Source organism: Fusarium proliferatum, assembly GCF_900067095.1.
Source record: "Fusarium proliferatum ET1 genome assembly, contig: FPRO_scaffold002, whole genome shotgun sequence".
Taxonomy (NCBI): domain Eukaryota; kingdom Fungi; phylum Ascomycota; class Sordariomycetes; order Hypocreales; family Nectriaceae; genus Fusarium; species Fusarium proliferatum.
This window is the reverse complement of record NW_022194791.1, coordinates 3,366,770-3,388,488: the sequence shown is the minus strand read 5'-3', so window position 1 is coordinate 3,388,488 and position 21,719 is coordinate 3,366,770. Positions and strand designations below refer to the sequence as shown.

General features: G+C 47.8%; 7 protein-coding genes across 7 annotated transcripts; 3 read left to right on the top strand and 4 right to left on the bottom strand.

The window, feature by feature from the left end:
• Positions 1-582: 582 nt before the first annotated feature.
• Positions 583-2,530, bottom strand: FPRO_02696 (putative multidrug resistance protein; the record flags this gene model as incomplete). Its single annotated transcript, XM_031227175.1, has 3 exons — positions 583-1,613; positions 1,666-1,877; positions 1,929-2,530. 3 exons carry the CDS (start codon positions 2,528-2,530, stop codon positions 583-585), a joined length of 1,845 nt encoding a protein of 614 aa, XP_031077637.1.
• A 1,014-nt stretch (positions 2,531-3,544) lies between these two features.
• On the bottom strand, positions 3,545-4,567 carry FPRO_02697 (uncharacterized protein; the record flags this gene model as incomplete). The annotated part of the gene is made up of 1 exon (XM_031227174.1): positions 3,545-4,567. The coding sequence occupies one exon, from the start codon at positions 4,565-4,567 to the stop codon at positions 3,545-3,547; it is 1,023 nt and encodes a 340-aa protein (XP_031077636.1).
• Positions 4,568-5,168: 601 nt separating this feature from the next.
• On the bottom strand, positions 5,169-7,950 carry FPRO_02698 (uncharacterized protein; the record flags this gene model as incomplete). Its single annotated transcript, XM_031227172.1, has 4 exons — positions 5,169-5,331; positions 5,384-7,518; positions 7,568-7,732; positions 7,822-7,950. 4 exons carry the CDS (start codon positions 7,948-7,950, stop codon positions 5,169-5,171), a joined length of 2,592 nt encoding a protein of 863 aa, XP_031077635.1.
• Positions 7,951-9,023: 1,073 nt separating this feature from the next.
• On the bottom strand, positions 9,024-9,995 carry FPRO_02699 (uncharacterized protein; the record flags this gene model as incomplete). The annotated part of the gene is made up of 1 exon (XM_031227171.1): positions 9,024-9,995. One exon carries the CDS (start codon positions 9,993-9,995, stop codon positions 9,024-9,026), a length of 972 nt encoding a protein of 323 aa, XP_031077634.1.
• Positions 9,996-12,708: 2,713 nt separating this feature from the next.
• FPRO_02700 (uncharacterized protein) lies at positions 12,709-14,567 on the top strand (the record flags this gene model as incomplete). The annotated part of the gene is made up of 3 exons (XM_031227170.1): positions 12,709-12,914; positions 12,973-13,959; positions 14,015-14,567. The coding sequence occupies 3 exons, from the start codon at positions 12,709-12,711 to the stop codon at positions 14,565-14,567; spliced, it is 1,746 nt and encodes a 581-aa protein (XP_031077633.1).
• Positions 14,568-16,196: 1,629 nt separating this feature from the next.
• FPRO_02701 (uncharacterized protein) lies at positions 16,197-16,592 on the top strand (the record flags this gene model as incomplete). The annotated part of the gene is made up of 1 exon (XM_031227169.1): positions 16,197-16,592. The coding sequence occupies one exon, from the start codon at positions 16,197-16,199 to the stop codon at positions 16,590-16,592; it is 396 nt and encodes a 131-aa protein (XP_031077632.1).
• Positions 16,593-19,839: 3,247 nt separating this feature from the next.
• FPRO_02702 (uncharacterized protein) lies at positions 19,840-20,708 on the top strand (the record flags this gene model as incomplete). The annotated part of the gene is made up of 3 exons (XM_031227168.1): positions 19,840-19,843; positions 19,919-20,333; positions 20,384-20,708. The coding sequence occupies 3 exons, from the start codon at positions 19,840-19,842 to the stop codon at positions 20,706-20,708; spliced, it is 744 nt and encodes a 247-aa protein (XP_031077631.1).
• Between the last annotated feature and the right edge of the window lie 1,011 nt (positions 20,709-21,719).

Below are 21,719 nucleotides of genomic sequence, written 5' to 3'. Positions count from 1 at the left end.
GATGCTATCGCGGCCGAGCCGGGAACTAGAAGGAGATGAAGAGCGATCCCTGCTGCCATGTTCTTCGCCAAGTGGGCCCTCTCGATGAAAAGCTCTGTTGCGACCCATTTCATCGCCGAACGGTACCGATGAAGGATAAGCTTGCATGAACGCCCTCCGACCCCCTGAAAACCTAGTTTCTGTGTAGGATGATAGCAGTTCAGTCGTCGTGTCTGTTTGTTCGTTTTCCTGTCGTTTTCGTTCGGTCAAGGTGGTGAAAAGAAATAGTTCTTTGATGATTCTGCTGCACATGGTCAGCAAAGGCTCTTTATCAGGCTTGGATACTTCTTGCAGACACACGATAGAGGCACTGATGGTTCAGTGTGTTAATCAAAATGACATTAAATTCAAGGGTATTATGCTAAATATCCGAGTCTACTCTAAATAGTTTTCCGTGCATATTGTTCGTATATGCAAGTCCTGTCCAGGCATTAAAATCCAACCTCCTTGTACTGCCCCAAGTCTAAGTCCCAGTCCCAGTCTATTTTTTTCATATGAAAATGTCCAAAGGACAAGTTGGAAAGCCAATTGGGTGTAGTTGGCTTAGGGGTTGCTCACATAGCTGCGAGCACGGCGAAGATCCTCATCCTCAGAGTCACCACGGACTTGAGCGCCGCCATGAGTGTTCACACGACCCTTGGCCTTCTCAATATCGTCGACAGTCTCGTCATCGCCACCGTAAGCGTACTTGCTACGCTCACGGATCTTGGCGCCGTACTTCCAGAACATGAATGGAATGGCACAGCAAGCAAGACTGATGAAAGCAAGGAGTGTTGAGGCCCATTGATCGTTAAGACGGTCATACATCTGCTCAGTGAAGAGAACAACTGCAGCGCCCCAGAAGCTTCGGATGCAAGTCTTTGCAGCGAGAGCAGAGGCAGCCTGATGCTGATAAGAGTCGACAAGGTAGTTGTTGGCAGAGTTGTAAAGGAAGATGAAGCCAAAGCCGACAGGGAAACCACCCATAGCAGGACCAGCCCAAGAAAGATCCTTGTATGAGGTCCAGGCAAATATGAATAGGCCAATGGGAATGAACCAGCATGAGGCCATCATGGGAATAAGACGAACCTCGGCGGGAGGATGACCATTGTGCTTCTTGACGAGCGAGATGTAATGGTTGTTTACCCACGGAGAGCAAGCAGCTGAGAGGAGAACACCAACAGCGACAGGAATGAACATGAGACCAGTCTTTCCAGCGGAGTAACCCTTGCCCTTCTGGTAGATAATAGGGAAGGCAACGAAGAACATGTACAGAAGACCGTAGAGGACACTCATATACACGGAGATAAGGAAGACGATGAGCTCGCCAAAGAGAAGCTGGAAAGGTCGAATGAGGAAGATTCGGAGACGCTCAGACAGAGGTCGAAGATCCAGTTCTTGCTCTGTAACATGGTCGGTTTCACCAGTGGCAGCTCGAAGCTTGCGAGCTCGGCGGGCGAGAAGAGTAGGGGCGTAAGTCTCTGGGACGGTGAAGGTGATGAGAACCCAGACGACGAAGGCGAGGATGAGCTGGATCCAGTAGAGCCATCGCCAACCAGCGGCATCAGAGAGGAAGCCACCGACAAGAGGACCAACTGATGCATTCGTTAGTATTTGGATAAGTGAGGGTATTCAGGGATAACTTACTAGCAGGGCCGATGAAGGGAGCAGCAGAGAATGCAGCCATGGGAACACCACGCTCTTCATTCTTCCACAGATCGGCGAGTGTACCACCGACAAGGGTCATAGGTGCTGAGAAAGCAATACCATCGATGGCTCGGCAGACGAGAAGAGTCTCGATGTTCTTTGCCACGGCACAAGGAATGATAAAGATGACAGCAACAAGAAGAGTAGAGCCACTGAACAACATTAATAATAATCCACCAAATATCTCAGGCGAGAAGACTTACTAGATGACTCGTCGACCGTAAATCTCAGAAAGGGGTGCAAAAACCATGGGCCCTACACCAAAACCCACTACGAAGAGACTGATACTCACAAGAGCAAGTTCGTTACTGACGTTCAGATCCTTGACCACTCCGGCGATATCAGCAGTGATAACACTAGAGCAGAACGCAACAACAAAGCACGTCAGCGCCACACACATAGTGCACCACCACTTATAAGCCTTGCTCCAATTCTTAGGATTCTCTTTATCGCCAGGAGTGAAAGTGACAAGCTTATACCGCCTCTCCTGTCCAGGTTCATGATTTGTCGACTTCCTCGCAATCTCCTCAGGCTGGATAGGACCGGGGATAGCACCGCCTGGAACTTCAACGCGATATTCGTCTAGGTTGGCATTGGCGCTGAGGGTTCGGTATGGCAGGTCGATATCTAGATCTGGATCGCGGGTTTCCTTCTGGGAACCATCGTGGGAGTGAGTGTGGGTGTGGGAGAGGGAGCGACGGATGCGGCTCATTGTTGTTGGGTGGGTGTTTAGGGGTGCGAAGGTGGTGTCGTCTTCACGACCTTCTAGAGTTGTTGAAGAGCGATTTGGATTTTGTTGATCCATTTTGGTTGGTTGGTTGGCAGTGCATTACAATACTCAGTATACAAGGTTAAGAAGATCAAGGAGAGTAGAGTAGATGGGTAAAGGAAGAGAATCAAGTCAATGTCCCCAAGATGTTCAATAGAAAACAAAACTTTCATAAACTGGGCCATGCCCACCTCTATATACCTCCCCATCTCATCTCATCTCTCGCTCCAAATATTTCTCATTCAATGGAAAAGGTAACCTTGTCCCCACATGAATTGATATCGCCGCACCCGAATTCCGGCGCTGGGCCGTCAAAGTGGGTCCTCGCCACCCGATAAAAAGACCCACTCTTTGCGGATGCGGCTGCGAACCGTGCGGCTCCATCCGAGAACTTGAGTGTCTGTCTTTACATACAAGAATAAGCATATCACAAATTTACCTGTTTTTGAGGGAGTCACTCGCTTGGTTGGTTGGGGATACCTCGGTGTTGGGGTGTAGCATTATCGATTCATTATTTGCTTCTTCTGATCAGGGGATGAACACGTTACATGCCTCTGACATCCTTGCTTGTTTGTGAGCCTCAATATCAGCCACATCTTTTTCTTTCCCTTTAGTTCTGTCTCTCAGTTCCAATCTGATTTCCGTACTTTTAAGTTTGGTTTGTTACGGTTAATGATTGTCTTCCTTTAGTCCTTCGGTCTCAGTCCGTTAAACACATCAACGGGCGTCTAAGAGCCTCCACATCGGAACCGTCGCTTCCGATGTGGGCCCGCGATATCTAAGCTTCATCACCGTCATCGGAACTTAGACATGTACTGGGCTGAAACAACGAGACTAAAAACTCAAGCTTCACGCCAACGTCATTGCTGCACCAACCCCTGTTCACTCTTCGGTAATAATCCTTGTAACTTCTGCTTAGACTATCATGTTACTTATTGATGCTATCAACTGATAATGCAATCTCTAGTCCTTCCGGAACATCGCCGAATCTCTTACCTCTCCTCTCTATTGAGGACTCGAGAGGGAGCTTGACTACTTGTTAAAGTTCATCTACCACTCCCGAAATACAATCTTAGTAGTAAGTCTCCCATGGTTGTAGGTCGGTGGTATTTGCCCAGGCGTGTCCGGTTCTATCTTTAGGGCAATCTCTGCACTCGTCAAAGCTTCAAAAGAAACATCTGGCGCCGCAACCACCTGCTCCTCTTCTGTCATGTTGTAGTCACCCTTAGAATCAACCTGTCTCAGACTCCCATTGGCCTCCACGACTGTACGATGAGGTGTGTCTCGATGACCGACACGCAAGGCCCACGCCCGAGCCCACCCCTGCTCGCAGAACGCCCAAAGAATCACATCAGCTCCCGAATCTAGGACAAGCTCCACCAAATTGCAACAGATAGCAACTGGCAGCCCTCGAACTTCGAGCGGCCTTGTTGTCACTCCTGCGAAACCATCAACCTCAGAGTCGATCTCGTTGCAACTTCCCTTGGGCCGCGAGTCTATCTCAACCAACAAGCTGCCATTCTCATCATGTTGGGTGGTATTTATGTAATGCTGACGACATAGGCCGTGAGATATGACGGCAAGCACATCTGGCGGTATCATGTAAAGAACAATCATCTGCTTGTCTGCGTCTGAAGTTACCGACGGATCTGGGCTGATGGGTCTGGTTAAGATGTCCTCTCCTGGACTGTCGTATCCACTGCCAGCCGCAAATGTTGCCATGACACAGACCCCGAATCTTGTGTCAGATACAGCTGTGTATAACACGGGCAGCGTTGACGTCGTATTCATAGGAGGACGAAATTGGGCCTTGCAAATAGGGCGATCCAAGAACCCTCCTGTTGCATCAGAACCCAAAGAAAGGGTCCCGGTTCTGGGATCCGTGTACAAAATATGGTCTCCATCGCCCAAGGGAACAGGTCTGTAGTGATGCCTGATGTTGCTGGTGGCTATTCCTTGGGCTGGGCTTTGTTCTCTACTGCGATGCTGCTGTTGTCGGTCATAGCCATCGCGTGCTTCTATGAACTGAGAGACTTGATCGTATGCTCTGACGTCTCCACTCAGAGGGGTCATTGCCGTGACCCCTGTGTCGCTCCCTATAGTCAAGCCTCTGGGCTTGCTACTGGGATAATGAAGACGTTTCCGACTGGACCAAATAGATTACCGAACGTCGCCGGAGTCGAAGTGCATCAGCCGCATATGTCTTGTCAGATCATGCGCTTAGCGAGGTCACGCCCGATGGCACATCAATAAGTTGGTAGCCGCGATCTGAGCAGATTTCAAAAAGCATGTGTAGAATTCATGTGTAGGTATGAGCGAATGTTCTCGTGATAAGTGCTTGTCGATATTTGGCCAAACGAATGATGATGACGGAGAAGAAAATGACCGCCTCAGTCATAGTTAATCGAGGAAAGCACTGTTGTCGACATCATGGGATTGGAAGTGCAAGTGGGAAGGGGCAGATCAGGATACTTCTTGCTTAACATGGTCTCACGACTCAACTGCGCTTCGGTTTCATGATTTCTATGTCTTCGGATATTCTAGACATGACTTTGACCGACAACAAGCTAACGTGTATTCTTGCGATAAAAGAAAAGGACAGTTGGGGTACCTGCTCAAACTTCAGACCCCAAGCAAGCGCTATAATCATGCATGCCACCTTCAATCAACGTCATTAAACATTATTTCCTCCGTTGTCTCTCCACACGTTTTCGTCTCCTATACCGAGCGTGCTATCGACACCCTGCAGAACAGGGTGTTCAGTCTCCTCTGTTGACTGCGTGTCATCCGTGGGGATGGGTGGAGGTGGCTCATCGTAGATCCACGGCTGGGGAAGTCTGTATATCTGTCAGAATTCATGTCATATATGTCAGGCAAATAATAACTTACGGGGCCACAAGACTGGGGTTGACGAATTGCAGTCCCTTCTCTTTGTACTCGTCTAGGGTACTTCCACGACGTAGGATGGCCTGTGAGGGTCGAGGGTGGTCCTCGTTCTCAAACGCGTCATCCAGCGCAGCTGCATCATCTGGATCCTCATCTGCCCTGACAGCGCGAAGAGCAATGTACTTGGTCAGAGGCTCGAATCGCTGCTTGATATAGTAGCTATACCAGGTGGTCAAGGGGAGCAGTGGGAGAATGCACACCGACTGAATGAATGCCTGATATGTGACGATCCGGCCCACCATGACAATCTCCAAGACCAGCAACCCCACGATGATACGGTAGCTTATTATTCTCCACGCACCTCCAGTGGCATGTTGGGGCTGATCCATTGCATAGAGTACCATGTACTTGAAAGCAAAGTAGCCCAGACAGAAGTACACAGTTCCAACAACGAGAATAGCATATCCCCAATACAAGACACTGTAGATAAGACAGAGGTTGAAAACAAGCAGAGACGTGGGCAGGAAAAAGCCGTACTGAAAAACCGGAGGTTTCTTGAGCTCAAGGGCATCGCGTGGCGTCTTGGAAAGCCACCGGAGGAACGGATGGAGGAATACACTTCCCGCCTCAAGAATTCGGAAGGGCATAAGGCCAATGCCCTGGAGCAAGATGAAGCAAATATAGAAAATTGATAGCGCCTCCACGTCGTCGGCCATGTATGTCGCCATTTTGCTTGTGTCCTTCGCAATTTCTTGAATCCGGCTCCAGAAATTGATTCCTGTCAATGACACCGCAAAAACAAAGAATGTGTTGAAGAAGGTGAAGAAGTAGTTCTTGGAGATGACAGAGAGTTCGACATCACCCTGTGAAATCATTCCTTGGTGGTTAGAGAGGAAATCGTATAGATACGGAACGGCAACGTTAAGAAGCGATACAACTAAAGCAGGCAAACCGTTTTGGACAAACGAGAAGATAACGCCGTGCTGTCGCAGCCATTCTGCAAATGCTGGGAAGTGAGTGCGGATTGTGCAGTAGCTCAAAAGTGTCGAGATGCCAATGGTGGGGAATATGAATGCGAGTGTGAGAGCCGTAATGAACAATGTCACAGCCCAAGATTTGAGACGGCGAATACCGCGGGGAGCGTATGTATTCCTCCAGACGAGATCTGAAGGAGCTGGTGTCAACTTGGTCAGGAGCCGGCCTGGCCTGGGGTCAATTCGGGCCTGGATAGCCATTTGGCATGAAGCCACAGAGTCCATAGTAACAATGGCCATGTCTGTGGGCGCGTATGACTTCTTGCGCGCCTCTGTGACTTGTGCATCCAGCCTTCGAAGTCGTTCCTCGTAGTAATCAATAGCGTCAACGTTGCGAGATCGCAGACCTAGGGTTCCATAGCGTATGTTAACTTTGGGTCGGCCCTCATCGTCAGAACTCCATGGCTCCTGTTGAGTGTCCAAGAGGCGTCCGTTCTCTCCAGCTTGGTCGTCATCTTCTTGGTCTCCTTGGTCTCGAGGCACTCCATTACCATCTCTCCTTTGGGGCCTACTGCTTTTTTGTTTCTGGCGCTGGTGCTTGAGAAAGGTAGCCCATGCAGCTTCCAGGCGTCGCAAAGTCGCATCTCTCAAATCAACAAGGTCGTCAAGCTTCTTCCAGTCTCGACAAAGCAAAACCTTCTCAACTTTTCCGATGCCCAATTTTTCAATAAGTTCCTTGATATTATCTTCTGATCTCAGATCCTCAGGAATACCTGTAAGTCGGAACGTCCTATCTGTTACGGTGGACTGTGATCCAAGATAGTCTTGGCGGAATTTGATGACGCGAAATGTCTCGAGGTTGAGATAGTAAATCGTCAAGCCAACAAAGAAGTATGTGAAAACGACATAAGCCCAAAGCCAGGACCTCTCGAAGCTTTTGTCCGTTTTATCCTTGTGCTTCAGTATGTCGAGGAAGCTGGCATCTGAGAACACCTGTTGATCTGTTCCAAACAATGAAATCGGGTTAACTGATGTATCGTCACCATCATGGCCCTTGTCGTCTTTGACGTCCGAAAACGCGCGATTGATTGGCAACAGGATAACCGTCGCAAAGATTGCCATGATGCTAAAGAGTCGGATGGCCATTTTGAAGAAGCTAAGAAACTATGACCCGTTAATGATATATACACGCCTCTCGGGGTTTGTGTCGTACCACAAAAGCATCGAGTCCGGCGGAGGCCAGGACCTGTTCTTCGGTGATTTTAAAAAGTGTCGGGATCCAGCCAAACATGGAATTTGGAAGGGCAGGCAGACCAAGTTGGTGATCGAGGCGCCGTTTTCGCGCAGCGTAAAGGGCGGGCCATCGTGGGCGTAGGATCTTTAATGAGTCAGCTCTGAACCTTAGAACGTTGTAAGATTAATAGGGGGCCGTGAAGCATCTTCCAGCCATGCCAAGGACAGACATACACAGAAGACCAAGAAGGCAGAAACGCCAATCACCAAGGACAGTACGAGCTGAACCTCGAGACTCTTGCCGGTGTCAGGGGCGATGACCTTCCGACTCTCCTTCCAGCATGAATCGGGTTCGTTCTTCATCGCGAGGTACGATGATTAATACTCACAGCGATAAATGCTGAGAGTTGTTGTGTGAGACGCAAATGCAAGGCTGAAACTATTCAGGTTCAAGTTGTGGCGCCTGACGAGTTAGAACCGATGACGTACGGAGACGGTGAAGGGAGACCCACAGGAGCTTTGGTTGGCGAGTCATGTGTCGACACAAACACCTACCCTGTACCATGAAGAAGTCGTATAAGTCATTTACCTGACTTCCATGAACCACATTTCAGATGTGCAAGATAAGGTAGTGTTGAATTACCACGGTGCAATCTCTACTTTAAGTGCAGATATCTCTGATATTTCCTTCCTGATCATCAAGTAAGGACCTTGGTATACCTAAGCCACAAAGAGCCGAGTCTGTTGTATCGTAATTGAGGCTATGCATGAACTCCGTCTATTTCCTTCAAATCTGCATTTGCGGTCCATTCTTGAAAGAAAGAACGTTCCCATCCTTTCAGAATGGATAGTCCAATACCTGATTTTTGAGATATGTTGAGTAAGGTCTCGCGATGGGGTTGAGCTGTAGTACCCCCCCAAAAAAAAAACCCATGCGCGCTGTCGGAATAGGGTAAGATTCTCTTGTGTATAATTGCGAGGCGTGCCATGACGAAGTACGATGTCCATCCACAATTCTGGAACCAACGCCCTTTTCCTGTCAAAATTTCCCGAAATGGTTTCTTTATGGGCGCGATCATAGCCACAACCGAACCTGGCATCTCTGAGAAGAGACAATGCAGGTTCAATCGAAGCTTTTTGACCTTGCCGCTTTTGTCTCTCATCCAAGAGGCTCATGATTGGCTGTGACCATAGTTCGGTAGTTTTGCTGCGGCCGTGGCGCACACGGACTTATCGTTTGTGAGTGCTTCTACCCATTGGGTCGTCTCGCAGACGATGCTGCTGGAGCGGTCAAGTCCTGGGGGTGGTGGATCCGGCACCTCGGCTCCAGACCACTCGGAAAAGAAGGCTGTATATAGAGTTTGTATATAGGTACGAACACACCTGATGGCTTCGTCCTCCCATGGCAGAAACTTATGGCCTCCTCGTCGACTCAGTTAGGCTGGAGGCCTATAGCTACGACCAATAACCGCGACGTAAAGACGAACCTTGCTCATCAACTCGTGTCTTAGGAAAGCCCAGAAAAGAAGTTTCCGTCCAGGTTTGTCGAGAATATCCAGGTCAACCCCCCCCTCGAGCCCTTGGCGCTCGTTGTAAGTCAAGCCCGAGTCCACCACAGGAAGACCTCGATATGCTCGTGGGAGGAAATCAGAGGTCGCCTTGTCCAAGTAGTCTTTGATGAGAGACAGTAAAAGTTGGTAAAGTTTGTATGTACCGTCAACAGTAGACTGATCTTCTAGGGCCAAGAGAGTATCCGCCAATTCCTGTGTCGGCCATCTGTCCATCACTATGTAAATGTCCTTCTTGAGGCAAGCTTGATCGTGCTTACTCAAGATGATGAGATTTTGGAGTTTCAGGATGGCCATGGCATCTTGAAGCATCTCCTTATCGAAATCAGCTTTAATCTGATCTTGCATGGCTTTGCTGTCGGCAGTAGTGGATTCTGTTTGTAGCAGAACCTTCTCAGTTGCGTTGTGTTTGATGTGGGTTTCAATGCCCGCTGAACGAATAGAGGAGAGAAGTCCAGGATTAATAGTTGAGCCAACGGGCGCGAAAGGGTCAAAGAGTTCAACAGGATGAGTGGGATTCGTGCTCGAAGACTCTGGGTCATCGAGATTTGAGTCCTCATCAACATAACATTTGGGGCGGCTATCTTCCGAGTCGATATCCGTCTCAGTATGGTGGACGATCCTTGCACCGAAAATGTCCTCCTGTGTAATCGACGAATCGTCATAACTGCAGAAAGCGTCATCAAATAAGGATTGTGGGGTCGCGTGGCGAAGGCTAGATTGATATTCTTCATGGACATTAGCATCCGGGTTGACGTAGCCATCGAGACCGGCATAGAATGCCTGAGGGCCAGGACACTTCCCTTTAGTAGGAGTGAATATAGGGTTAGGGGGAGCCATTTCGTCCGTTCTGTATATAAACCGTTGAAGCAAAGGATCTTTGATTGATTGGTATAATCGATTGTTGTTTCTTTGTGCCAGCTATTGATTGAAATTCATGAAGCAAGGATATATATATATACGAGAGAATCCGGAGAGAAAAGGTAAAGTCCATTATATATTAGTCTAGATATTTACTTTGGGTTTATAACCTAGAACATTCATATGTTCAAAGTGAAAGTTTCTGGCAACAGATATGAGCTCAAAGTGTAAGAGAATAAATAATTTTAGTACCCATTTGATTCTAGCGGTACCTGAACCTTATGGTTATTAGCCACTTTGAAAATCAAAATGTTTTCTGGCTCATTTAAAGCGTTGCGCTGATTTATTGTGGAAAGTTTAAGCCCATATTGTAGAGAAAACAACCAAAGAAACTTCTGATATCGAGTGCCACTTTGCTGGAGGCTTTCCTCATAAGGTAGGATCCTTAAGGTTATTGAAATATGAGGACATGTTATCATTCATACCATTTGGCAAGGTTCCTCGAACAGTAGATTCAAAGTTACTGGGCCTGTCTTTGTCATACAAATACTGTCTCAGAGCATAGAGACTCCAGCGACCTGTAGCGATGACTGAATCGAAGGTTTGTTATGCATACCAGTCTTTGTGTTTTACATATAGGCCTTTCAGTTCATATTCTTGAACACTAATGACCTGTTGGGTAGAAGGAAATCACGATAGATACTTACTACTATGTACCTAAATCTTTTATAGACAAGTCCACGAGTAAAAGCTGGCAATATAACTTGTTCCGGCATCGTGTATGTGGGGTTGTTCTCAAAGTTAGACATAACCTCCGTTGCAAAAGCTTAAATTATGCCTTTAGGAAAGAACACTATAGTCTTTCATATTATACTACTAGAACGACGAGTATCAGTCTGGATATTTCTCTTACGAACTAGTATTGGTGGCTTTCTGATCGGTCAAGATATTCATTTCCGAGAAAGAGTCGCCTCGATCCGACTTATTTCGCTGTTGCCAAAATGGATATAAGATTACCTAGGTATGTTCAGTGCCCCCCACGCCTGCTCGGACGATCTTTAAGGCAAGGCCTTGAGACAAGAAACAGCATTGGCTGAAGGAGGGTCGTATAAGGCCAGGGGGCTCCACTGGAAAGGAATCCTTCTTCTTCAAATCCTCCACTTTCCACTGGACAAAGACTCCAATATATCGGTAAACTCCGTTTCTATTCTTCTTGGCCGCATAAGATATCGTGTGCTAGTGAGTAAGGCCAGTCAAACGATGTGGAACTGCCCAGGATCTTCAGTTTAGCTCTCCACTGGCTTGAGGCGATGGCTTCATGCTGTCCACCGGAAATAACGCGCTTTTGCCTACTAAGTTAGTTCGCGATGAGGTAAGAGGCGTTCCTTGAACAGCAACCGACTTCGCCTTTCACCATCACGATCTTCTGACAAATACAAGAGAAAAACCAACCCGTTGGCCTGCAGTAAAGCAGAACACACGTTGTGACGAGAAAAACGGACAAGGGCTGCTCAAGCGACAAGAACTGCAATGAACCAACATGAGAAACCTTATTTCATAAGATCTTATCTTATCTAGATAATCAGTCGCTGGTGGCTGAAAGAGCCGCCAGGGCTGAAGCGCCTCAACTTAAACCCACCATGGCCTCAAATGGGTACGCAAAACTCTGCTAGTTCATCCGTTATTTGATCAAAGAATTCGTTCTCGGGCCCGGAACCAAACGCATAGCTAACAGGCTCCTTCGACTGGTCTCACGACAATTGCCAAGCGAACTGGTCAAGAATTGATCGTACCAGGATTAAACCCTTCATACTTGCAGGTAAACCACATTCGAGAACAACAGACTTGATCAATTACGGGTCATCAGGTTTCTGATTCGTGCTTGGGAGAGATCCATATCGATTCTAGCAACTCTTGTCGAGGACCGGACTATGAGAGTTCACCCGACGGCAACGGCCATGAACTCATTATGCTGGGATCCTTTGTACCGGCTTGGATTAGGCGATGGGCCTCTCCACTAAATCCTCCTTTATCGGCTTATCTGATGATCAGATAGAAGCAACTTCGGCGAGCATCCCTGAATCGCAAAGAGCCTCTGCAGCAGCCAGAGCTCGGTATTAGACCAGTTGCGGAAGTGATCATCTAGCAACATGAATCCTTCAAGCTTCTCCCAATGAGAACAAAGCATTCTTCCCTGACACTAGAGTTCTCTCCGATGTTCAAGGGTGCTCATCCGTCTTACTGCAGAAACTCCACTCAGAATCATCCGCTGCAATACAGGAACCATGAATCCATGAATCCATGACCATTCTCTGCACACTTTTTCTCTGTAAAAGAGCTTGGCATTAGTCCGACTTCCGGAACAAGGCACTGGCAACTCTGCAGGACAGGTCCGGCACAAGACGAATCCCTACAGACCCAGAAGATGGACGGTCCATCCCATTGTCTTGCCAATCACGGAGGAAGAGACGAGACAGGATGTTGCGAATATTTCTGGAGAATGTAACGCTGTCTATAAATCCGCGGCTTTAATCACGTTTCTGTGTTGCATTTATGTTCCTTCATGCCACTACCTTAAATACAAAGTGCCTCAGCTAAGTGTAACCCACTCGTGGTACTTTTGAACCTTCTTTGCAACTCTATTCCCAGCTCTCTGGCCATCATTGCATCTCAAAGGTTCCATCAAGAAAACATGGCTGCTTCCACCAGCCCAGCTCAAGTCCAGGGCGACTTTGAGAAGCAGATACAACCTGAGAACCATGCCATCAATGATTTCCCCGACAAGGAAAAGGAGCATGATTCAGATGATGGCTCCGAGATCAAGCAGGACGGCGTCAAGCGTGTCGAGGCCATCACCAAAGTCTGGTCTCCTGGTATGATGTGGGCTGTTTTTATATTGTATGCTCTCTGACGCTCCTGTTTACGAGCCACTGAGAACCAGCTAACATTAATGCAGCCTCTACTTGGTCAACTTCGTCGATACTCTCCTTCAGGCTGTTCACTCCAGTTTGGTGCCATATGTCACTTCTTCGTTCAGCCAGCACGGCCTGCTTGCCATAACCAGTGTCTTTGGATCCATCATCGCGGGTGTCAGCAAGCTCGCCATCGCCAAGATCATCGATATTCGCGGCCGAAACGAAGGGTTCCTGCTGATGATTCTGATAATCATTATCGGGATGATTATGAAAGCCTGCTGCAAGAATGTTGAGACTTATGCTGCTGGTCATACCTTCTACTGGGTTGGCCACGTTGGTCTAAGCTACATTATCGATGTCGTTCTTTCAGACATGACTTCTCTTCGCAACCGCATGATCATGTTCGGCCTTTATATGAGCCCCCGACTTGCTTCTACTTTCGGTGGCCCTAAGATTGCTGAGTTGTTCTTCAAGCACTCGACCTATCGCTGGGCTTTCGGATCTTTTTGTATCATTCTTGTCTTCTTCTCTATCCCCGTGTCTGCCATTTTTATGTATCACGAAATCAAGGCCAAGAAGCTTGGGTACTTGCCAGAGAAGAGTCAGCGCAGTCTCTGGGACTCAACGAAGCACTACTTTGTCGAATTTGACATTGTTGGCATGATCCTCACCATTGCTGGTTTCTCTCTTATCCTGACCCCTCTCAACATTGCCACTCGTGCTCCCAACGGTTGGAAGACTGACTATATCATCGCAATGCTTGTTGTTGGCGTTGTTTGCCTTGCCGGATTTGCTGCCTGGGAGAAGTGGTATGCTAAGGTGCCCTATGTACCTTTCAAGTTCCTCAAGGACCGAACCATCCTAGGTGCTTGCCTTCTAAGCGCTTTTCTCAACATGTCCATCTTTGCCTGGGACACTTATTACAACTCGTACCTACAGGTCGTCCATGGTCTCAGCATCGCCACCGCTGGATACACTCTGAACGCATTTTCTGTGACGTCTACTATCCTGGCGCCCTTCATCGGACTGTGAGTTGCGCCACTGTCTCAACAAATCTGGTCATTCTGCTAACATGGCATACAGTTTCCTCCGTTGGTATGGAAGATACTACTGGCCTGCAGTTTTCGGCATCCCCTGGTGTGTCCTTGGTACTGCACTTCTCATCCACTTCCGACAGCCTGGAAACGACATCGGTTACCTCGTCATGTGCCAGGTCTTCCATGGTGTGTGCGGTGGTATTTGGGCCATGACCGGGCCTCTCGCCATCATGACTCAGGTTACCCACCAAGAGATTGCCGTTGTGCTCGCACTCTACTCTATGTTCGGCTCCATCGGCCAGGCCATCGGTTTCGGCATCTCTGGTGCCCTGTGGACCAACGATCTACCCAGAGAGATGTACAAGGCTCTCCCCCAGGATGCCAAGAACCAAACCGCTGCCCTCTACGGCGACATGAAGCTGCAGATGGCCGACCCAATAGGCACTCCTATCCGAGATGCCGTTGTTCACGCCTACGGAGTTGTACAGCGCGAGATGGTTATTGCCGGATGCGCTTTCTTGCCTCTGATCTGTATCTGTGTTATTGTCTGGCGTAACAAGCCGATTGACAGACAGCAGACTAAGGGTAATGTCTTTTAGATTGTGCTAGGAGCATCAAATGAGTTGAACTTGGAGGCTTTGCAGTCTCAGTCGGTGTATCTACAAACAAGGACCAAAAGTGATTTATTCAAGAGGCTATCTCTCGTTTACAAAATTTAGACTTGGCGATTTATCCCTTATCGTGATTCACCTGCCTATGAAGTTGTTTGTGAGGCTAGCTAATGACCTTTTGCCCAGGAAACATGAGATTTCATAGTAAGGAAGCCCACAAACGAAATTTGATCAACTGTTGAATGACTCAAGAGAGTACTGGAATCCCCGAATCCCTCGCTATTTTCTCATCAGCCTGATATTGAAGCAAGTTGATGTTGTGCATCTGTGGCAAAGCGATCTACGAGCGTATGATACCGGCATGTCTCGAATTTCTGCCTACGCATTGATTAGACGGGTATCGACATTGATTCATGCCGATACGCATATTATCAGGATACCCGCATCAACACCTCGCCTCGTGAGTTTGCCGTCGCATCTGCCGTCCTTGTTTGCTACGCTCATAGGCTCACATGCCTTTTGTGTAACATCCAAATCAATAGCGCGACTGAAACAACTCTAGGATCATGCGTGGCTCTGGCCTCTTTTTGCTAATCTACAAACATTCTGGAGAACTACCCATGCTCTATAGCTGATCCAGTCTGCAATTACCCGCGCTCACAAGATCGATGACTGCTTCACCTTGTGGGACGCATTGCGTAAGATGCGAGAGATGCAGCAGGCTGAGAGTGTTGGTGGTTTCGATTGATTGGAGACCAGAGTCGACACGGCTTCATGCATTAAGACAACGGGTAGCCGCATGAGAATCACCGAGCTGGACTTCGAGTCCTGATGATATGGATAAGCCGGCTTATATCTCATCCGTTACTATCCCTAGCTCTATGTATTGTCCGTAATGGATGGCCGGCATTACTATCTGCGTTTACTGCTTCGAGGACAGAAGGGCCCGAACAATGGTTGCATCTCAAAGTTTGCTGATATGCGGTATGATAGTCTCATGAACGCGTAAGAAGGCAGATTCAGAGCTATCACTGGCCATATTACCTTCATAGCAAAGAGGCATGGTGTTCTCGTCTCATGATGCATAGCACTACAACCCCTTCTCACTGATTCACTGAGCAACCAGACAAGAGGCAGTGCGCGTTATCCCGACCCGATCATACTATCCAAATAGGATACACCTGCAGTAGCGTGCGTGAGCATCGGATTGTCCCCTGAGTGCTCGATTTCTAGATGAATCACCGACGATATAGCTTTAACCCTGATCCCAGAGCATCCCAGTGTAACCAGCAACTGTACTTTGCGGTCTGGCAATGAGCCAACAAACAGAGTATGAAGCAGTCTACTTTACCACTAGAGTCACAAGAGGTCATGCCTGAGTTTCGTAGGGAGAGTTTGCATCATCTGGAATACAAACGGTTGAGAGAGCCTCTCGTTCTCTCGGACTATAAATGCCAGGCCTTCTCCCCGTGGATATGATCACCAAGAACTTGTTCAAGACTTTCGTCTACACAGAGAACACTTTCATCTTGAAGTCTTGAGATAACGAACGCTTTATCATCTAGAAACACTCTCCACATACTCAGGCATCAGTCTTCATAGAGTCTGCCTATCATCATGCCCGATCAGTCAAAGAAGGCCAATCAGCCAAAGAAGGGGACTGGTATTAAAGGAGAAGCCACTCAACCGGTGAATGGTGAGGCTTCTGGATCTGGTGGAAATTCGTCTACGCAGAATCAATCGGCAAGCACCTACACGCCAACCACATCCGGTGGAGGAGGAAATGCTCAAGAAACACCAAGGACACCAGAACGCGTAGAAGATTGGAGGCATGGAACGGGTGATAGCTGGAACACCTTCAATCGCCGTGAAGGAAACAATAACAATGTTGGCGGGTCTTCGTCAGGGACAGTATACCCCCCTGAGCTAGATCTCTCTTCCGATGAAGAAGACGAGAACCAGCCTGACAAAAAAGACGAATCCAAAAGGGACGGCAGAGGCAAAGACGTCTAGAAACGATCTACACAACGATCACAGGCCAGGTGAAAAGGCCCGATGAAGCCAAGTTGGAGAACACGATCAACTGAAATCTGGGGCTTTTGGTGGTGACGATTAGCGTCTCATGGTGCCATATTTTACTCTGGGTCAAATGTCAGAGGAAGATGGAGATGTTGGAGATACGGATTGAATGTTGAGGATAACAGATTGTGGACCAAGATATTAATCCGAGACAATTGTTTTACATTATTCATCCACTTTGATATGATACAGGTTGCAGACCCTCATTTGACAGGGAGGAACTGTCACGTAAAATTCCAGACTCTGACACGCTAGATGAATGTGTTGAGCAGTTTGTTATGTTTCTAGATGCTCTGATGGAAGCAATAATAAGCTAGTGACCACATGACTGGAGTGAAATTATAGGTAAATGCACGTCATGGGATGGTTCAATATAAGCCGGCAATGGTTAAGAATAGAGATTTTAGGTTTAGATATGACATTAAATTTTGTTTTGTAGCAATAAATATGATAGAATAATTAAGTCCAGCGGTCAACTAAACCACAATTTTCTCAACGTGAATGGCATGCCCAGAAATGAGGTTCCAAGATAACTCAGTCTAGGCAATATCTTGGCAATGGCTTGGTGTGGTGTGCATGATGAAGTCAATGTGACGGGTAAAATACGGTGCAGCTAATGGAAGGCTTGAAGAATAGGGCGGAAGCTAATTCTGACAGCGACATCATGGCTTGACTGTCAAGCATTGACTGCAAATGAGGTGCTAGAGTGCTAGAGCGCTAGAGTGCTAGAGGCAGAGCTGACAGTTGATCTGTGTGTTATAGACACTTAGTAAAGTCGTCGTCATGGCTGTCGATATCACACGCATTAACCCGCCAAGAATGGATGGATACCTTACTCAGGGCCTAACTATCTCACCGAATCGAGGCTGCTGAGGACGGAGAGAATTTCTCGTATTTGAGCGCATTTATTTAAAGTTGTATTACTGTATTCGTATCGAGGTACCACATCATGGAGATGGTGTCAGACAGTCAAGTAAATCACATACCAAAGTCTCAAAGTTGCAGTTGAAAAAAGTAAGATGCAGGTGAATCTTGTTCTTGGCAGGGGATAACACTCTAGAACACAATTGACCTGCCGTTTTCTGATAAATCTCTATCATGAGGTTTCTCTGTTGGGCAACATGAGAACAAGAGGCGCACGCATCGGAAATTGCAATGACGGAGAAACCCAAAATCCAACCAATCACCTGAAGGGTCGCAGTGGAGAAGCACTATTTCAGGCACGCAACTCCGCTGAATGGCCTGGGCTGGGCACGATTTCGGCTCCTTCTTACCGTAGTCTCCCACTGAAAGAAAGTCAATCAGACCGGAGACCTCAGGTCGGTATAGCTGACAAAAGGATCCAGGTAATCTAGGCCAAGTTTAGACGTCTCTTTGATGAGTTTATTTTGACACCGAGGCCTCTGCCGTTATGGACAGTAGTTCATAATACAACCAGAAATAGTTAGATTGTGTCTGTCTACCTACCTACTAATACACTAATACACGAGATGACGAGAGGCCTGCAAGACGGTAACGGTAAAGTCGTTGTACGAGGTGGCACAGTTATAAAGTTCAACATTACGGATAATACGGACCATGATAATGGATGGGTGATACAGACTGTGGGCTCTCATCAATGTTGTGCTGAAACTGAGACGCTCTCAGACGTTTCCTGTTCTACTGTCAGGGACAAGAGGGACAAGACAGGGACAAGGAAACAAAACGAGACGAGAAAAACACCAGAAACAAAAAGGGGACAGACTTTGTACATGTGTATGCAATGCAGATACGTAGCGTTTCTGGTGAGAATGATATTCTCCGCTTGATGCAGAAACTCTCTTGTTGCCTTTGGACAAGCCCAATGCGCCAAGCCCAGGCCACTGGATTCGACCGCGTGATACAACCATTACCTGATCCAAGATACATGGGGTTCATGTACCGACACCATATATAGATGGCTTCCGGGCTTCCCGTAGATACCTGGGACCCAAGTCTCTTGGCACCATCTTTTTTTGTTCTCTTCTCATACCGATGGGTTGGGGTTGGGGCTGGGCGGCTGCTACCATCCAGTGAGAGTGCCCAGAGTTGACTTACGCGGCAAGTTTATGTATGTATGTTTGTATTCCAAGAATTTTCCCTCCCTCCCTCCAGATTTCTCCAGATCTGTGTGAATGAGTGAATAAATGCTTTGGTGACATTCATTTTACTGTGCATTCCCCTCCAAATGCTGCTATCATTGGGTCATCTCCTCACAATTCCAATACATTTCCCAGTTCGGCAAGACCGTCGCATCTAACTAAAGAGACGAGACAACCTAGACATCCCTTCCCTTCCCTTGCACCCGCTGCCAGAAAGAGAGAAAAAAAAGAACACCAACCAAAACATCCCTGGCCCTGGTCTTGTCCCGCTACAAAGTCGCCCGACTCTGCCGCTTACAGTGAGATAGTGGCCCAGTTTTTCCCCGGCTGCACTGCAGGCTGTTGTTCACTGCCCGCTGTGACTTCCATTGCTCCCACCCACTCTTTATTTCTCTGGGCTCTCTTCTTCCTCGTCTCTTCCCAGCCATCTATCTCCATCAACATCGATTATCTATCGATCAGCAAGTGAAATCGATCCTTCTGTCAACCAACTACCGAATCCTACTGGGTCATCTGATCTCATTGTTCTCTTCAGGCCCTAAAGGGGACAAAAACGACAAAGAAGAGAGGTTGGGCTTTGCTTCGGTCAGACTTTGTTTATTCCCCTCTACTCAAAGTGGTTTGGTGACGACACGACTCTTTCAATAGCGTATTGCACAAACGCAAGCCAGCCTTGGCTCCCACCCAAAGACAGGCACTGCATTTCCAGGTCGTTTCTTCGCTGTACATACCTACCTCTCTAGGCCTTGTCCTGCCCTGTCTTGTCTTGTCTTGTCTTGCCTCCCTCACATACATACATACATACATACATACATACATACATACATACATACATACATACACACACATACAAAGGACACTTCCCGCCCCCCCCCGGTTCCACTGAACACAACCTTAATCCTCGTCTCTCGTTACTGTCTGTGCCTGTATCGTACCTTCTACTCCCACGATCCCGTCGCTCGTTTTCTCCCTTCGACACCGATCTCGACCTCGACCACGACCTCGACTTGGACTATCGATCCCTCCGAACTGGGCTTAACTGACCTTTAAACTTCGTCAAAATGGGTGCGTCATCTCTCAGCCTCAATCCAGGTCGATTTCGCAAATCCCCTCATACTAACCTTGACTCAACTTGAACAGCCCAACAAGGAGGTGAAGCCCCCGTCACCACCATCGTTCCCTTCAACAACCAGAAGGTCCTTCCCGCCTGCGCTGCCGCTTGCGGTCCCCTCTACGATGCCAACGGTGCCTGTGTTCCTCCTCAAGTAGCCGCTGATGCTGGCCCAACCGCCTACACGCAATGTTTCTGTCTCGACCAACGAGTCGCCGCTTTCTCGACCGCCACTACGGGTGTCTGCGATGACGCATGTACCGCGGATCCCAAGGGCCTTTCATCCATCGCTGGCTGGTTTCGAAGCATGTGTAGCGTCTCGACTGCTCAAAATGGAGGAACAACCAAGAAAACTGGAACTGGCGGCTCTACGACTTTGACAGGTGACGATGCTTCATCAACATCTGGTAGCAAGCTATCTAACAATGGAGGTGGTGGTGATTGGTATGTTGGCGATTTACTTACCATACCTTAGATTGTTCTAACTGTATCAGGCTCTCAAACCATTGGCAATGGGTTATCATGATCGTTGTTCTCGTTGTCGGCATCGCAGCCATTTGGATCGGTGCCTGCATCTGGCGTCGCCGTTACCTACGCAAGAAGGATCGTCAGACTCACCTCGGCCAGAAGCACTCTGGATCTGCATCTCGACCATCTTGGGGTCCCGGAATGGAGGCCTCAGAGTCCGGAGGTCTTCCCTACGACGATGAATCGAACCGAAACTCGCACGGCCTCATGCTACCGGGCGCTGCCGCCGGTGCTCCCGTGGAAGAGAAGCCCAAGGAGAAGAAGCGATGGATCGTCCGCGACCGAACATGATGCCCCCTTCATGCTCCATCTTGTTAACGCCAGTTCCGATCTCATAACGACTCTCCTTACCATGTCGAGCTAAAAAGGCACCTCGACATTCTGTTCGCCTTACGATATAAACCGTGCATTTATTCATTTAAACGGCCTTACTCTATTCGATATCATCGAAAACATATGACTTTTAGTTGGTGAGGGGGGCTACATCAGCATTTGAAAGATGAGGAAACGAATGCATTCGGTAGTGACCACAGGAACATGCAGACACTTGATTAATCAAGCATGGTTGGAAGATGCCGTCTGCATTATCTTTTGTGGTCCAATATCCACGCGTTTGTTGGTAGCCAGTCGTGCTATGCCCCCCGTGGCGTTCTTGTTCATACTTCAGGTATATTCTGGCGTTGGGAGGAAGAGGAGGGTTGGCGTATCCTCCTGATTTGTTGTTTCTGTTTCCGTTTTTTGTGGTGGCTGTTACCACGGAGCGAGTCTCGCCTCCATTCCCAGCATGTGGGTGGAATGTGACGTTGGCTCTGCCACGAGGCGAGGAGGGGAAAAACGAAGCTGTTTATTTGTTTTATTTTAGACCAGAACAGAAATAGTCTCTGGTTAGTCATTTGGTCATTTTTTATTACCTACAGCTTCCTCGGCATGGGAAGAGGTTTGGAGTCTATCCTTGATACAGCATTTACAATTTCATCACCCGCGAAATCTTCAACTCGCAATTACCAGTTCTTCTTAGTGCCATTTATTGTGGTTCATAAAGTTTGTGCAATGTTGCTCTATCCATAACTAACAGTAACATCTTCCGAGCAACGTCTCAATGTCAACAAATTAGAGAATCTAATCTGCACACTTTCATTTTAGCTTTTGCTCAACAAAGTCAATGCTACAACGCTTAAAGATGCTTGTTATTAACCTAATCAGGAGAATGCTATAGTAGTAGTTAATGCGTGGTATTGTATGCTTGGTTCAAACCCATGCCCAATCCTCAGGTCCCATTATCACTTCCTCCTCTTAAAAATG